This window comes from Oreochromis niloticus, linkage group LG7 (assembly GCF_001858045.2).
Source record: "Oreochromis niloticus isolate F11D_XX linkage group LG7, O_niloticus_UMD_NMBU, whole genome shotgun sequence".
NCBI classification, from domain to species: Eukaryota; Metazoa; Chordata; class Actinopteri; order Cichliformes; family Cichlidae; genus Oreochromis; species Oreochromis niloticus.
The window spans coordinates 48,485,895-48,503,875 of NC_031972.2; the positions used below are offsets into that span (position 1 = coordinate 48,485,895).

The 17,981-nt window shown below is 43.3% G+C and overlaps 1 protein-coding gene and 1 non-coding gene across 5 annotated transcripts in view; both read left to right on the forward strand.

Annotated features, from left to right (window-relative positions):
- The first annotated feature begins 383 nt into the window (after nt 1–383).
- LOC100704872 (cyclin-dependent kinase 17) overlaps nt 384–17,981 on the forward strand; it is a 34,770-nt gene continuing 17,172 nt past the window's right edge. For 2 of the 4 annotated variants that reach the window (XM_005450946.4, XM_019361738.2), the window contains exons 1-3: nt 384–799; nt 13,293–13,441; nt 17,322–17,351. In XM_005450946.4, the coding sequence (XP_005451003.1) occupies nt 13,324–13,441; nt 17,322–17,351 (148 nt within the window). In that variant the 5' untranslated portion in view covers nt 384–799; nt 13,293–13,323. The remainder of the gene's footprint in view (nt 800–13,292; nt 13,442–17,321; nt 17,352–17,981) is intronic. The other 2 variants (XM_013270561.2, XM_005450947.3) reach the window with 2 other exon arrangements.
- Nucleotides 5,289–5,394, forward strand: LOC112847599 (U6 spliceosomal RNA). The gene has a single exon (XR_003221237.1). It is a non-coding gene; the product is annotated as a U6 spliceosomal RNA (small nuclear RNA).

Here is a 17,981-nt window from a genome sequence, read left to right on the forward strand (position 1 = left end):
ATTTTAAATGACAGAAAAACGTCTGGTCTCTCACTGCTCAGAAAATGTCCCTTCCTCCCCATGGACCCTTTATAAAAAATAAAGATTCTACAGTAGATAGTGAACAAACGGGAACTTTTCTGGGCTTTAGTTTTTATTGTTTATCTATTACTTAATTACATTGATGTTGTATGAATGGCAGTGGCGAAGGTCTTTATCAGTAGGAATTACGCCCTTTTTAAAAGCTCTCCAGTGGACCTGATTGGGGTCTTTCTCGGGCCGATTCGTGGCTCCCGGGCCTTGTGTTTGACACCCCCTAGTTTAGGTAGCCTGCTAAACAAATATCCTCCAGTAGGGGCCGCTGTAGATCTGCACTGGCCGCCTATCGGTCTCTCCTGTGCACAACCATCGAGTGTCGCTGTTTCCCCGCTGACACCTCGACAGCACGGCGGTGTGGTGGCAGGCAGGCAGCGCCAGCTGGCAGAGGACACGCTCAGATCAACTAGTAATCGCCGTCGTCCCCCGCACTGCTTACGGTCTCCTCGACTGAAAACCCAACGACAGCACTTCCTATTTTCTACCGGGAGAGAAACTTTGTAGCCCGTAAACAAACCATGCTGCTGGACGCGACAGCCCCGCGGATATAAGCGACACTGCGGAGCAGAAAGTATCTACGACCTCACCGAAACCACAAAGAAGAAGAAGAAGAAGAAGCAGTCGGTGCTTTCTTTTTTTCACACTCAGAGGGAAAGACGGCATCCGGCCTGAGAAGAAGCTCCGAGGTCGGGGACTCCGGTCGGACCAACGCGAATCGTTTCTGGTGAGAGCCCGCACATTTTCGCTGTGGGACTAGTTTCTGTGAACTAAACCACATAGTTAGAGCAAGTTGGAGGCGCACACAGCCCCAACACAGCCTGAACAACGTAGCAATGTTTACTTCACAGCCGCAGTTTGAATGCAGCGTTTGTTGTGTGTGAGCACTTCAGCCTGCCTCATTCACCGGCGAATGGCCACATTTAACTAAGACAAACAGCGAGGGGAGCTCCGAGCTGCACGGATAACGACTAAACTACATCTAGAGAGGGTTGTAGTTTATCATCGCTGCCTCGGAGAGCTGCTCGTTAAATATTAAGTGTCAGCTTTGTTGTCAAATACCACCGAGAGCAGTTGCTCGTCAGTGAACTGTGTGAGGCTGGGTTGTAAAAAAAAAAAAAAACACAGGACTGACTGGCTGCTGTGCGTGTATCGTCTTGCACAGTCACTGCCCCACATTTCAGAGATGCCCAGTCTTTCTGCTCCACGCCCCCCACCCCCTCAAACTACCTGAAGCAGGGCGCAGACCGTACTAGTCTCTGAGCTCACTGACAGCCATTACTGACAGCTTTAAGCCGTTTCAGCTGTTGTTGTGTGAAGGCCAAGACAGCAGCAGCAGACAGGAGCCTGCACGGAAAACAGTTGGAGAAAGACCACTGCAGTTTGTTTTTCAGGGATCTCACCCTGAAATTAAGCTTCCAGTGGGTTTCTGTGGGGAGTTTACCCGATTGTCATTGTGTGGCAGAGAATAATTGTTTTACAGGGAGACAGCATTGTTACAGCAAAACACACCTAAGACACGTTGATTTCTGTGTGAAAGCACCTAAGTTGTCATCAACCTTAGGAGAGTGTGCTGACTGAGAGTACATGCCAACTCTCTACATTCAAAGTTAATGCATCAGTCCTGCAAAACCAACCTCACTGCGGGCTTATTTCTGCTGGAAGTAAGAGAAATCCGGGGGATTGACTCTAATTAAGCTTTTTGCAAATGTAATGGAGTTTAAAGCATTTCAGACTGAACTCAGTAAAGTGACTATTATTATCTAACAGACCGATCACTGGGGTGCATATGGGAATATACCAACTTTTAGGTAAAAAGTCAATCAAACTGATGTTTAACACTCATGCTTTGTCAGATTGACTCTGGAAAACAAATTTTAATAACTCAATAAAAGGCAGTTATTTTTTAAATCCATGGGTATGCTCAGCACCTAAAATTAGTTTAATTTGTACAAGTGTATATAGAAATATCTAAAAAATACTCTTGTTGTTGTTTTTAAGCACCTTTGCCGGTAAATGTTGCGTATTTCATGTTTCAGTAGCTGAAACAGCTCGGCGTTTCAGTTTTAGATGAACACGAGGAGCCGCTGCTTTCAAAATGAAACTTTATTCAGCACAGTTTTAGGAAAACAATGTCTGTTTTACTTTCAGGTTTGGCACACTTTAATATTGAGCAGCCAAAAACATGTGGCTCACATGTAGCCGCAAACTTCCTGGACAAAAAAATGATGATTGAAACCCTGCAAAAAACAAACAACACAAAAACAGTGATATTCCACACCGTTTACAGTGTTTACTGATGGCTGCCACTTTCTCAGTTTCCTGTAAGCAGGTTTCACTTTGACAGACTCAAGCTGCTGAGCTTCCTCGAGCCACGGGTGTCCCTGAGGACCTTTCGAAAGTGTGTCTGCTTCGGGTTTGGTGCCCGCAGGAGGTCAGGGAGCTGCTGGAGGACAGTGTGCCCAAGGGTTGGCTTGAAGTGGGGTCGTTCCCTTGGTGAGGGCCGCGGGGATGGTGGCGGCAGGGTAACGTGATCCGCTGTGAAACAGCTGTAGCCACTCGGTGCTGATCCTTTGAGTCCCAGTGCAGATCAGATGATGTTCCAGTATGTGAATGGGTGGGTGTGTGAGAGAGAGTGAGGACTTGAATGGATGGGTTTTCATGCCTTCAGGGCATCAAGTCAATGCTTAAAGTCAATTTAAACCGAAATTCACTGACTTTTTCAGAGAAATTATTTTCGTATCTATTCGGTGTTTTGTCTGATTGAAGTAGTCGTTCTTACCGATCTTCTCTATGTGTTTTATGTGTGTGTGACTTTGTGTGTGAGCTCAGGTTGAAACAGCAGGCCAAGACAGCTGGCCGAAGGTTAATGTGTCACTGCTCTCTGGGTAGCAGCTGCAGGCAGCGCTCCTGTCTATAGATAGCAACGAATACAAACTTTACTTCTTTTCTCCGCTGCGTTAACATAAGAGCTGCGGCACAGGCATGCAGCCCCAGAAGACAAATGCTGATCCTTTCGAGTTTGACCACTTCCACACCCTCATTCTCTGTCTATGTCTGAATCTGGAAGTGTCTGTTAATGTTAAAGACCCCTCTCCCCTCCTCCTCCTTCTCCAGCTTGGAGCCAGTTGGCTGAGAACCTGTGTGAGCTATATCAGTAATACCTTACACCGCATATCTGGGTCATCATCTGTAGCATTCATGTCTGAAACAGGTGAGGGACAAATATTGCCCCCACCCACCCTTTTTTTTCTCCCCATCATTCTTGGCAGAACTTCCAGGAGCTGTTTGAACACTTGTTTTCTCTTTATTTGGAAGCACACACGTTCATTCAAAGTAATGCTGCAGAAGCGTTGCATATTTGAGATGCATGTGTTCATGGAAAGTTGTGACGGCTTTAACAGAAATCCAAGCGAAAACGCTGCTGTTGGTTTTTTGGGGTTTTTTATTAGCCAAATCTACCCCCTGCCTCTCGGGCCAATCCAATCTCAGCTTGGTTGTTCCTTCTAATCAGGGGCAGACCACCGCTCAACACCTAATGAATAAATAAATGTTCTTCTCCCTTGTAATTACATTATCACTATTCATTATAGATTAAAGCAGTTTTCAACAATCATTTAAACACTGCACAGCAAAGAAAAACAGACAGTAGGTAAAATTAATGTTTTTTTCCCCTATAGACAGTTGTTTAGGCTGATGTGCAAGATCACTTAATTAATTCAGAGGCTGAAGGTTCCGATGTGAGACGGGGAAATATTGTTTTGTTATCCTGCAAAACTACTTAAAATTACTTACAATATAGTTATTTCTTTGTTTCCTGCAAAAGCCTGTCTTGTTATCACCTTATTGCAGTGTGCCTAACTTTAAGTATGCTATGTAAATATACTTATATTGTAAGTTGAAGCAAAATAATTGAAATTCCATGTAATTCCATGGGTATTACACCCTTAGGCGTGGGCCGTATTTTAAAGTGTTACCAAAAGTTTACATAATGCCTGGCACTATGGATGACATGCTAATAAAATGGTTATCCTCTGATTCATTTGAGGCAAATTCTTTTTGGTTTATCAAGGCCTTGCAATGGTTTGCAAATGATAAAACTACAATACAGCCTTGCCACTAGCAGAAAATAATTGGTTGAAAAAGATATACCGCTGCTCTAATACACAACAATTTCTGGTATGTGGGCTGCATGAAATTACTAGAAAGACTTCTGGCTGAGAGTTTGTGTTTGCATTTTGATATGGGTCATTCCATGAAAAGTCAGTGAGTCACGCAAAATTTTACCTTCATACTGTAAATATTTTTTGTGTTGGAGGCTTTGGAAGTACATCAGGGTTTCAGGACTGAAAAACACATTTGAACTCTGTTAAATGCTGCATCCAGATCAACTCCAAATGTCACAAGCTAAAGGCAAAAAACACAGTTTTGCCCATGATCACCCTTGAGAATCAGTACCATGGGATATATCATAGCTTCACTGCACCATTTAATGCCAGGGACAGAAAAATTACATTTTTGCTAAACTTTCAAAGGTCATATCAGCATGTGGGTTAGGGGTCTGGTAAAACCAGGTTTAGCATATGGACGCTCTCGCCTTCTAGCTGTGATGGTTTCCTTTTCTTTCGTACCTGCGCAGCTTTCTAATGTCATTTTGTCTCACTCTCAAACACCAAGTGTAAAAACTTAATCAAATCACGTTGAACTTTTTTTTTCTTCCCAGATAAGACTGATTGTATATAAAAACTAATATTGTGATAACCCCGTCCTGCTGTCTGGGCTTAATTAGATAGTATCCAGCTCTCTTTTAATAGCCATGAAAGGCTTTCAGGAGCTGGATGAGTACAGATGGGCAGTGAGGGGGAGGCTGACTGTCACTCTCTCTGATGCTAATGCCTGCCAACAAAAAGACAACAGGTGACTTGAGTCAGCCTCAGATCAGATGAGCCCACTCCATTATGAACAGAAGTGGGTAATAACCACGTACGAAAAAAAGGTATCGATGTGTCTAAAGCGTTCAGTAAATTTTTTTAGTTTCATAATTTGACTCAAGTACAACATGTACTGCGATTGTCTGTGCAGTTGTTCTGTTTGCTTGTTGTGTAAGTCGAAGAAGCTTCTTTCTGCTGCTCCCTTTAGATTAAATTATACTCCGATGCAGACACAGACAGCTGGAGACCCGACGGCCGAGTAGGCGTTCTTAAGTTCGCCGCCCGGTGTTATTTCAGTAGCACATATACTAAAATTGGAACGATACAGAGAAGATTAGCATGGCCCCTGCGCAAGGATGACACGCAAATTCGTGAAGCGTTCCTCTTTTAAAAAAAAAAAAAAAAAAAAAAGTTCGCCGCCTGGGGCGCATGCATAGTTGGTGCATTGTAAAGCTTTGATTATACTTTCCACACAAAATGTATGTGACTCGGACCCAAGCAGACTTGTGGACAGTGTTAGCCAGGACATCATTCACAAGGGGTTGCCACGTGTCTTGATTGTGTACGTACGACCTCAGAAGGGATCTGTCTCTCCTCCAGGGATTTTCCACTTGTTAGGGGAAAAAATATTCTCTTTTTTTGTTTTCATTTGGTCATCTTTTATTACAATGGAAATGATGCTAGTCTGCTGCCTGCCAGATAAAATCATAATCTTATGATCTCAGTGCCCTGCTTTGAACCCAGCTGGGTCCACAAGGCTTATCTGTCACATTACATGCTGTCTTTTCATCCCATTCACAAACAGTTATCATGTCCACTGTGAAAGCTGCTTAGTAAGCACCGGTTTTATTTAAATCGCATGTTTAATTTCAGAGTTATTCCCATGGTGTACGCATAATAAGGCCAGTTTTTGTTGTGATTTTATTTAAAACATTTCGTCGTTTTCTTCTTCTTCTTCTTCTTCTTCTTCTTCTTCTTTTTTTTTTTTTTACAGCAGCAGGATTGGTGCATGGTTTTTATTCCAAGCTTCTCTGTTCAGCCTTTTAGTTGCTCGTGTGTCTGCATGTGGATGTTGGCTCATTAGCAAAAGACAAAAAGGTTTTTTGTCTTTTCTTTTATTATTGTTTTTTTTTTTTTTTTGCATAACTTATGTTGCGTTTGTGGGGTAGTTGATGCTTTCCTCTGTTTCATCATGGCCCGAATCCAATCCGTCCTCTACACCTGCCCCGTAAACACTTTACTCACTGTTTGTGTATTTGCGTGGAGGGCCCGCCACATTAAGCTGCTCTTCACCAACTAGCATTAAGTGTAGGTGGGTTTTAATCCCTCTAACACAGAATCTGCATTACATCAGGCTTACTAACTGCCTTCTGCGAAGGTGAAACACCGGTTTTATGTCAAGTATGTGGGTGTTAAAGGATTCCCGGTACTGTGATTGTTTCAGGACTGTCGCAGTAAAGAACAAAGTGGAAAGTGTAGTTAAAAATTGAACAAAATTGAAATGGAATAGATGCTTTTTTCCAATAAGTGATGATCTCCTTTACAGCAATGTAAATCCCAGAAGACGGCAGTTACATGTTCTTGTTTCTGTAGGAGAGAGGCAAAGGTGAAAGTATTTCTACAATGACAGCTTAGTTAAGAGACTCTTCAGCAGCTGCAAGTGTGACTCCATATGGAGTAACAGTCATCGTGGAGTGGGAGGGTGGTGGTGGAATGAAATTGGGGCCGTGCGTGTCACTCCATTAACCCAGGGAATATCTAAGCGGAGGTGAAACAGAGAGCAGAGCGACAAACAGCAGTTGAACACAATGTTGGGCTCAATTTAATCTGCTTAATGCAGTCATGGCGATTTAATATTTATCATAATTCTAAAGCGGTTTGCACTGGTGGTGTTTGTGGTTGTTTGTTTTATTTTTGCTCAAGTGCAAAACTTTTCTTGTTAAATTAACAAAAACGGAGAGAGGAAGCTGCGGTTCACACTCATGTTTATTTTAGTATGCCACGTTAATGACGTATAAAATCTTAAAGATAATTTCACATGGTTGTTTCTTTTTCCAAAGTAGTTCATCTTGGCTAAAATGCTTACTTACAAGAAGAAGATTGATGGCAAGAATAAAGTGACTTTTTGGCCTCACCTTTATTTGTTTGCCATCTTTGTCTTTTTCAAAACTTTTATAGCACCTACAGTAATTTCATTGAGTTATTATCAGCTTGACTAACAACCTTGACGTCACTTTCATGGACAAGCTTAAACAGAGTCTGAACAGGTGTCTTTAAGAGCAACCTGAAACACACCTGTCTGCACATCTGTTAAAGTGGCGTCGCCCACATCTTTGAGCCGTGACTGTATCGAAAATGATGAGTAATTAAATCATTCCCGCACTAGTATCGAAACGTGATGCACCGACATGCAGTATCTAATGCCTGATTTCTGGCAGTGTTGGCTCACAGAAGGAGCTTAAAAAGGAGCACGCCTGTCACTCAGGCTGCTTTAACCACAGCAGCAGTGTTGAATCTTATAAGATCTGTGGCTGTGCATCTGTGGCCTGGTCTCTTGTTCCAACCTGACCTGTCCGTCTGTCAGCCCATCTCAGCTCTGTGGACACGTAGGTGACAATGTGGGACAAGTGTGAAAGCAAGGTGAGGGGAGGAAATGATGTGTGTGTGCCTGATGCATGATGTAAAAAAGGCAAATTCGATGACACATTTTGCCAATTTCAAACACATTTTAGCTTTAAAGCTTCACCTGCTGTGTGTGTGTGTGAGTGTGGGTGGGTGGGTAGCACGCCTGCCTGGTTGCCATGCTCAGTGCTGCTCAGCTTGACACCACGCACCACCCCACTACATCCCGCATCACTAGAAAAAGCCCACTTTTTACTGTGTACAATGCAGCCTTTATATAAGACCCACATAATGGAGCCAAGTCCTTCACTCATGTCCTCATTGTCTTGGCCAGGTTGAGAAAAGGCTGCTCTTTAGAAAACCAGGGCTGAGCTCACCCGTGAATCATGCCAGCAGTCACGCTTGTTCCCTGTCGTCTTTTGTGAGGAAGGCTGCCAGGGAAGAGAGGTGGGTGTTTTCTCGGGGGCGCCCCCCGTCCTCCTCAAGGCAGTGACCTTAGCTGGTTTACTGAACCCCGTAGGGGTTAGGTGACCTGGCGTTTCCTGTTTGTGTCTGTGGCCCAGACAGCCGTCATCGTATGGCAGGGTTGGTGGCAGCATGGTGTGTGTAATGGTTTCGTGTGAGGCGCTTACCTTGCGTTGCATGGCTGATGTAGGGGTTGGTGGGTTATCACAGCAGGAACTCTGGGTCTTACCTTTGTAAGTGGCTCATGATCAGCACAGCTACGACCGCAAAGGACTGAATCCATATGCAGCGAATGGTATTGTCGCATCACTGCAGCATCTAATGTCCCACTCTCCCTTCTCCCCCTCTACCTGCAACCACGTCATGCTCTTCTGCTCACATGACAGCCAAGAAAAAGTATAAAGATACAGCCTAGCACACATGTGAAGATGTCAAGAGTCTGTAACGTCTCAGGCACATTATGGTGCGTACTGATGGTTGGTTTACGTGATGAAAATGCAGACGTAGTTGAGCTGGGCGAGTGGGACGGAGGTGGGTTTTTCTGTAGGATATTTGGATGGGGTGGGGGAGTGTGGGAAGAGGGATCGGAAAATCAGCATGCAGCAGTCTCCTGCGGTGCTCTGCATTTTCAACATGGAAAAAGCAGCGGGGGTTGCCGTGGCAACAAATCCCAAATCAGCACAGAGTGCACACCCCTCTGTTCCACACCCCCTACCACCCTTGCAGCCGCCTTCTCCTCCTCCTCCTCCTCCTCCTCCTCCCATCCCCCTAATCCCCCTCCTCCCTGGCCACCTCTCAGCAGATCGAGAGCTGCGACCTCAGACCGGCCTACTTATGGGAGCAGGGATCAGGCTCAGACCAGGGATCATGTCCAAAGCTCCACTCTCGATCCCAGAGCAGGAACATGTGCCAGCGGATACTGGTGCGCAGCAGACAGTCTTCCCTCTTTTCCTCCCTCTTCATCTTTATTCTATTGCTGCCATTTACTTTGTACTCAAACCCCTCAGAAGGTGATTTGTATCCATAGTCTGCTAAGTAGCAGGTTTTGTCGTTTAAGAGATGTGCTTCTTCCTATCCCTGTCATATCCAGCACATTCATAAATTAAGAGCGGACTGTGGATATTACCGTGGAACTGAGGACGGATCAGCTACAAAAGCCAAAAGTGAGAGGCCTGTCAGTTTATCCCAACTTGGTGCCACATAATCCTGATTTGAGCTTATCGCAATGATTGTAAACACAACAAAGGATTTTGGCTGTCTAGAGTAATATCAGAATTAGGGCTGAAAAGATTGTGGTTATTGTTGTTATTGAATAATCTGTCAATTATGTTTTTTTTTCTGCTTAAATCCTTGGTGGTTGAGAAGTTCAGAGAAGCCAAAGTAGTTTATTTGTTTTTTTGTTGTTGTTCAGACAAAGACGGTATTTAAAGGTGAACATATTTTCAGCTCCATAATTTTGTTCTTGGACTCTACCAGAGTAGCTTTGCACCATTCACATGGCAAAATCATCTTTATTCGTCTTATATTGTCTCATCAGTTCATCCAGTATCTGAAACAAGCTGATTTAGCGCCTGTTCTTTAAGGCGGACCTCCCTTTAAGACAAACTTCTTCTGATTGGCTGCCCCTATCACTCTCCCTGACATCATTGAACCAAGACTACAAAAAAGCCTTTAGAGCAGTCTGAAGCCTGAGCTGACTTCATTTGAAACTCTGGCCATGTTTAGTATCTACCACTGTAAGACTTGTGTAAGCCCTTTCAGCTCCCCTTTTTAATTTGCAGCAATAAAGAAGCTTGAGCAAGAAAATATTTCACATTTCTGCTTGATTAAACGGCTGAAGCGTTTCATTACTCACTAAAGAATCTTGATTGTGTTGATATTATTGTTTGTTGATTAGGTAATTGATTAAAACATGCTGTAAATTTTCTTTGGAAATAAAGTGCAGACGGGACTTTCGCCGATGAGTAATTCACTTCTTATCTCATGCTTCAGCAGTGACGGATAAATAGACCTTTTTATTAGAGTTATGAGTGCAATTTCTTTTGCTTCCCGTCTAGCACGAAGGCTGCGTGTAACTCAGGGTAACGCAGTGAGCTGTTCCGGAGATGACAGACTGCTGGCTGACCGTGTTGGAGCTGATGTGCTATGAGGCTGAACTGAGTGACGTGCAGCTCTTATGACAGCAGATCTGACGTGCTTTCTCTCATCTTGATTCCTTGATTAATTACATTGCTTCTTGTTTAGCATTTTAATTGGGAGTAATCATATATGTACGAGAAAATAATATCACAAATAATTTTCTAAAAACATCCACAGTGTGTGTCATATTTGGGTAAAACAGCCAGCTTTCTTTATCCAAGTCTGCACTGATGATCTCTAAAATATTCAGCTTTTTTGTGGACACGGAGTTGTTAATTAAATATTGTTGTGAATATGAATGTCACACATTAGTGCGATGTAGTCCATTGTGAGCCAAAAGCTCAGGGTTCACAGTGTTCTTAATATTTGGTTTAAGACTGGTACATTAATGTGCCAGCCTTAATTTCACGCGATGTGCGTTTTTCACATGCCTCTAATCATTGAACGGACACAACGCCTGCCGTGGGTTTCAAAGGGTTTACATGTCAAATTGTCTGACACAATACACCATGACATGCAGCAATTTGTGAAGTCATGTTAGCCATCGAGTGATCATAATAGACTGTTGAAACAGTTGGGCGTGGCTTTGTGGTTGCATTCAGTGACATTAAAGAGAAGCTGTGTCTTTGCAACTTTGCTATTTGCTAAGCTTTTCAGTTTAAATAAAATTGCTCTTGGTAGGATGTTGTTTGCAGTCACGCTGCTTCTGTGCTGGTCTTTAACTTTGAGCGTGGCTCAGGTAGGACAGGTTATGCAATAATGACGTGCATTTCCTCACCTGTTGTGACAGAGTTTGTTTCAAACGCTCTTTCAGAATCTCCAGAGCTTCACTCTGACTTTACGTTTAACCTTGGAGCACATCTGGCAACCTGTTAGCAATTGACTGTATAACCTTGTACCAAATGTAATGTTTATGTTTTGTTTTTGGTTATTTTTAACAACATCCTGACACAAGAGCGAACCACTGTGAACCTATATAAAGGTGCACTTATCAAGAATACTGTTGATATTAATAATACTAAAAGAACCGTGATCTAACTTGGAGATACTTTAATCTTATAATAAACTGTAACATGTCAGTGAAAGTGGATATACGCTGGTCATGTCTTCTGTTTGCCAATTAGAGGAATGTTGGCTAAAAATAAAGCTGCTTCTGCTTTAAAACCGATGGACGGATGCTAGCAGATCTTACGAGCGCCGTCTCTAGTTGCTCACCTCAAATTTGAAAAAACTTTACTTTCTATGATCTATGGTTTCCTGGATGCTGTGAAATCTTTTCTGTCTAGAGGAAGCTTAAGAAGGCTGATTTAAGGAACTGCAAATCATGGAAAGCTACTATCTTGCAGAACAAGACCAACAATGTGAAGCTTAAGAGCCTGTAACCCTCTGTGTATTATCACTTTTTGAAACCAGCTGCTGTTTCACTCGACTTGGAGATGTTGAGCTGTTCAGTTTCAGTTTTGTTTATCTAGCTCCAGTTTGCAGAAGCTATCTCGAGCTGCTTTTTATCGGAAAGTAAAGACATTGGAGAGAAAACCCCAACCATCTGAAGTGAGCACTTGGCAATGTTGGGAAGGAGCAACTTCTTTATAACAGGAAGACACCTGTAGCAGAACCAAGCTAACTGAGGGGCAGCCATTAGCAGATCAGAGGAAAGAAGACAGAACAGAGCAGCAAAGGATGTTCACAGACAGATTTTTGCTCTTTTTATGTGGAAAACACACAAACACTGCTGTTGTCGCCTGTTGTCGTCTTGTTGATTATTGATTTGCAACCTGATCTGCCAGTTTTTCCAGTTTCTTTCCTCCCCGCATCTCAAATGAAAGGATTTGCTGCTTTTCTTCATTTCACATTGTTACAGTTTTTTTTTCTTTTCTTTTTTCTTTTTTTGCACAAAGTGAGCAATTCACAGGCATCGTCTCGGGCTTTCAGATTATAATGTTAGTCATTTTTCACAGTTTTTTTTCCTGTCCCTGTAGGTGGATTCCCTAATACACTTAGTTTTCAGCTGCATGCCTTCTTTGCAGCAACTGTATCCTCTTTTGTTTTGTGCACAAAAACAAAGGAAGGTCTTCATACAAGTCCGAATCACTAATGACTCATCATCATTTAGAGGTCAACTGTGGTTTTTAGCCATGTTACTTCCACTTTGCCCTCCAAAGACTACTTTCTACTATTTGGCTCTGGGTAAGTGAGTAAGCTGTGTCTCTGGACAGAATATGGGTTATTAGTTGTATTTCAAGACAAAGGATGTCAATAGGGAGTAGTTGCCAGTCAGGGGAGCCCTCAGGGTTCGCGCTCATGTGTTTTCTTGTCTGGCTCTACTCATCAGCATCACAGACACACACATGTCCTGATCTGCAGACGCAGTGGAGTCATGATATCTGCATTGAAGTCACAGGGAGAGGCTTGTTTGGTATCTCCTCCAGCCAATCAGTCTCAAATATTGCCTGTCTTGATTTGAAATCTTTTTTTTCATTTCCTCCCATAAATTGTCTCACTGCATTTCTCCCTCTCGCTCACATGTATAGGCTCTCACAATCAGTCGCTCTCGCGCACACAATAAATGTGTCTGGAATGTGTGATGTGGACTCGATGCGGCCCAGGCTAGCCCTGTGCCATTCAGCAGCTAATCCCCCCGGTTTAGGATTTGCTTTTACAGCCCTGTGTGCCAGGGACTGTATTCTAAACTCGACCGTAAGAATCTCTCACCGACTTGTCATGCTTTCCCAGGAAGAGGAATGCAGTGTGGCTGAGTGTGAGCTGAGTCATAATTAACGTCTGTTGATTAGTGCGTTTCATTGTTCGCCCAGTCAGATTCCTGGTGAACTAGTAACTTTTTTACTTTCTGAATGTGGGATTGTGAAGCATGATGGCAACTAAACGAGGTGTATTGTAATTACAGGCAGTTTACATTGCATTTCCACGAAGCTTAGATAAACAGCTCAGAGATATTGAGCTTGTTCCTCTGTGGCTGAAGCGAGCTGTAGCTCTCCTTATTCTTGCAGTAAGTGGGTAACACTTGTAATATGTATACATTTTTGTTGGGTTTGTCTTCTTCAGGCCTCCCCTTCCTGAGAGCTCTGTGGAGAAGATGAAAAGGTTCCGGCGACGTCTCTCTCAGACTCTTCGAGGCAGTCACACCATCGACGAGTCACTGTCAGAGCTGGCCGAGCAGATAACAATCGAGGAGAACGGCCTGAAGGACAGCGGTGAGTCCTTAAACTCTTAAATCTTATCGCGTATACTGGCACTACCAGCACAGCTTGTCATGAAATAAAGCGATTCAAGTGGAGGAACCCAGCTTAAGATTTATGTACAAAATGTCAAAAAGTCAGTAAAGTCTGTTGGATGTGATTTATTTCAAACACCAGATTGCCATGCAGAGTTTCCAGCACATTTATATAATGAATTGCGTGTCTGAAATGGGATTTAGTGGCTGAATTTTAATGGACTTAATTTGTTTGGCACTTTCATCTAAATCCAAATCCACATTTTTATCTATTGCTGACCCAGAATCTGAAAGTTTAAACTTTAAGCTTCAGCTTGGCGTTAGCAGAAGGATGTTACACTGATGATTGAGGTCCTTTTTTTCCATTTTCTTTCTTAATTTGTTCACTACAACGAACCTCTTGAATAATTTTTTGTAATAATAATAATAATAATAATAATAATAATAATAATAATGCATTGCATTTATATAGCGCTTTTCGGGGCCCTCAAAGCGCTGTACAATTCCACTATTCATTCACTCTCATTCACACACTGGTGGAGGCAAGCTACAGTTGTAGCCACAGCTGCCCTGGGGCAGACTGACAGAAGCGAGGCTGCCATATCGCGCCATCGGCCCCTCTGGCCATCACCAGTAGGCGGTAGGTGAAGTGTCTTGCCCAAGGACACAACGATCAAGACTGTCCGAGCCGGGGCTCGAACCGGCAACCTTCCGGTTACAAGACGAACTGCCAACTCTTTGGGCCATGACCGCTCAAGATTCAAGACTCTGAATGCCAGTTTTTAAAGGGCTGGTAATGGTTGGTGGAAGTTGCTCAGATTTGAAATGAGTTGTAGGGATGTCTACTCATATAATCATACAAGACCTATTGCAAAAGCTGAAACAAAGGTAAAGCATATCTGCCTTCTTGTAAATATGAACTAAGTAAATGACACTTGTCCCAAACTGCCAAAAAAGGACCCATTTACTCAAAAAAGTCCACAAATCCACAATTATTGCGATTACATCCAAGTGCCATCTATTTTCCTTTTAGCACATTACAACCACCCCTTATGCAAATTTGATTTTAGGGGGAACTGCTCCTTTAATCCTGACTGTTCAGACAATAAATATGAATTTCACAGGAATGACTTCTTCCACTTCACAGCTCTGTATCGATTGTTGTGCTCAATCTGTCAGTTTATTTTTTACTGTAAAGATACTCTGTTCTTGCCGGCAGACACTGTATTTATTTATTTACCATTCATCTCCATCCTGCTGAAGGTTGTGGCCTTCTAGACGTCAAATAAAAGCCGTGCCACAGCCGCCTATCTCTTCTGATATTTACAAAATCTGCACGGAGCAAGCAAGCCAGGGAGCACGTCTCGGTGTGCTAGCAAGTTGTTGCCATGGTGCTCATGGTCTGGAAACATTTGAGAGTTTCCATGACATTGCCACGGCGACTTGGATGACTTGGTGAAACCAGCGAAGCATCTTGATCCATTTGCTGCCCCCCACTTTTTTTTTTTTTTTATCTTTTTGCTCCTCTTCTTCTCTTTTGAGCACCCCTCTGCCCTTTCTCCCCCCTTTTTCCCTTTTCAATCAATCAGATCGTCTAAGCTCCCACAAAGCCCCTCCCCTCCCCCCATCGCCTTCTGAGAACTAACTAGGCTTTGTAAAGAGCTTTTTGTGCAGCGACTAACACCAAGTTTGGCCAGGGTGTTCTGTGCTTGGTGAGTGGGGACAGAGAACTATGATGTGTGTGTGTGTGTGTGCGCGCGTTCCTGTGTGTGCCTGCTTGCGTGTGGGGGATTTTAGCAGCCTGTGTAACAGCAAGTAGGGTAGAGAGGAGGCAGAATGGAGTAGCCAGATGAGATTTGATCTGAACTCTCTGATTGGGGAAAGCGTTGTGGTCCTGATCTGATTATGTAACACTCATAACTGAGGCCAGCGGCAGCAGCAGCTGCCCAGCGATAAGGGAGAGGTGGCATAAGGGCCGGGATAATACATGGCTGCTAAATCATATATATGATGTCAGTCTGTCGTGATGTGCAAAAAAACAAAACAACAACAACAAAAAAGAAAGATAATCATGGTTGTAATATATGTAGCATACCATTTTCCGAAGTTTCAGCGACTGTGTTGGCGTAGTAAAATCTGTTTTTATAGCCCAACAAGACCTGAACACCCACAGCAGTCTGAATCAGCCTCGAAAAGGCAGCTTGAATCTTGTAAGCTTAATTTTGGCAGTGGGATTTACGTCAGAAAAGTTCACTGAGAATCTGTTGGACCTGGAAACTGGAAACCAGACAACTGGTGAGCTAATATTGTTGAGGCTGGTGGTGATGATATGCAGGCTGGTAATAACTACGCTGTTATTCCTGGTCAGAGTGGGACTTCAAAAAAGTAGACGTGTACAACTCAGAAAGTATGTGGAGGTTGTGACCAGTTAAAAAGTAATTCAGAAACTGTTGAACGGAATCATTAGCAATCTGGCTCAGCTATAATCAGGACAATCTGTAGCATTTTGCTCTTATGTAAGTAAAATGTCAAAATGTAAAATACCCCCCCCCCCCCCCCCCCCCCCCCCAACACACACACACACACACACACACACACAAATTAAAAATTTCTAAGTTTTCACTTCTTCTCCTCCTTATCAGCGCTTATGATGCAATATTATCCTGGTGGCGACACCTATAGGAGAATACTGCAGCGACTTCTTGTGCTGTCATGCTAGGTATAAATGGCTGCATATGTGTGATGACGACGTGGCAGTGAGCGATGTGACCATTGCAGAGGGTATATTGGCAGCTTAAGGGAGAGGTCAGACATCATTTGGGGGGAGCTGATTCCAGCACTTGTTTCTGCAGTCGTATTCTTTCTGTCACTTCCCAGAGTTTGTGACCATAGATGAGAGTAGTAACGTAGACTGACGGGTAAATCGACAGCTTTGCTGTTACGTGCAGCTTTCTCTTTAGTGTTGCGGTTGCTGTGCAGACCAGTAGAGCATAGACGAGACTGAAGAAGATGCTGCACCAGTCCGGCAATCTCCACTTGCCACTCCCTCCTTTCCTCGCTCATGAACAAGACCCCAAGTGGTCACTCCACCATTTCTGACTGAAAACTGACCTCAGACTTGGAGGTGTGCATGCCAGCTGCTTCAGACTCCGTTATAAACCGACCCAGTGCGAGATGGGAGTCATCTTTCGGTGAAGCTAACAGAACCACATCATCTGCAAAAAGCAAGATGAAATCCTCTGAACACAGAACCCGACACCCTCCACCTGTGATTGTGTCTAAAAATTAAATCCATAAAAATTATGAGCAGGTTTGGTGACAAATGGTTGCTCTGGCAGTCTGACACTGACTCGAAACGGGTCTGATTTATGTGAAACGAGCTCCCACTGTGGTTGTACAAGAACCAAACAGTGAGTTCAATACTCTGTCCTCCTCAAGCACCTTTTGTGGGTCAATAAAACACTTTAAAATTCATGGGGCAAACTCCCCCACACCTCAAGAAGTTAAAGATCTGGTCCAGTGTCCTGTTGCCAGGATGAAATCCCCCAACTGCTTATTCTCTGCAGTATTCCTAGACCTTCCCAGGTACTGGAGAGGAGAAAACCATGTTTTCAGATGCGCTCTTGTCTATAAATGCTCAACGATTTGTTGTAGGAGGGATAGAGCGTGCAGGAGGCAGCCCATAGTACAACCACTTGTTTGGTGTGACTTTACTGGACCATTATGCACCTCAAAGTAGCAATGAGTGTTTGACTCCAGCTAAAAGCACTTTGGTTAGTTCCCCAAATTTTCTCTATACAGGAAAACCATGCCTACTATTAACTTGCTTTTGTGTGGGGGTTTTTTTTTTTTGTTCTTAGAACAAAATGGATCTTCTCTTGATAAACCAGGTAATCCACTCTGTGTTCAAAGGCTGATGATGTTAATGGCTTTCCCAAACCAGGTCATGACAAACAGCGGTGGACTGTAAAACCCAAACTTTCATTAAAAGTCCTAAACACATAAAAACACTTTTCTGACTGGCAGTTGTTTTTTGTTTGTTTGTTTGTTTGCAGGGACATAAACTAATCTATCTAATCAATAATCATTATTCTTGAGATGTAATTATCTCCTCTGTAATTGTTGACTTATGTCTTGTCCTTACCCTGTATGCTCTTTTTGCATACATAGGCCTCTGTCTGAGATTTGACTTCTGCTCATCTTCTCTTGGGTGTTCTTTTCTCCTCATTGTCATATTTGGTGTTTTGCTGGGTGCTAATTCTTTCAACTCTGTCAGCTCTAATCGTGCTTTTGGACAAAAGCTGTTCATTGTCAGTCGTAGATCCTTTCCAAAGCCAAACTCACACACCTTAGACCAGGGTTGGGGAATTCAGGCCTCAAAGGCCGGTGTCCTGCAGGTTTTAGATATCACCCTGGGTCAACACACCTGAATCAAATGATTAGTTCATTACTAGGCCTCTAGAGAACTTCAAGACATATTGACGAGGTTATTTAGCCATTTGAATCAGCTTTGTTGGATC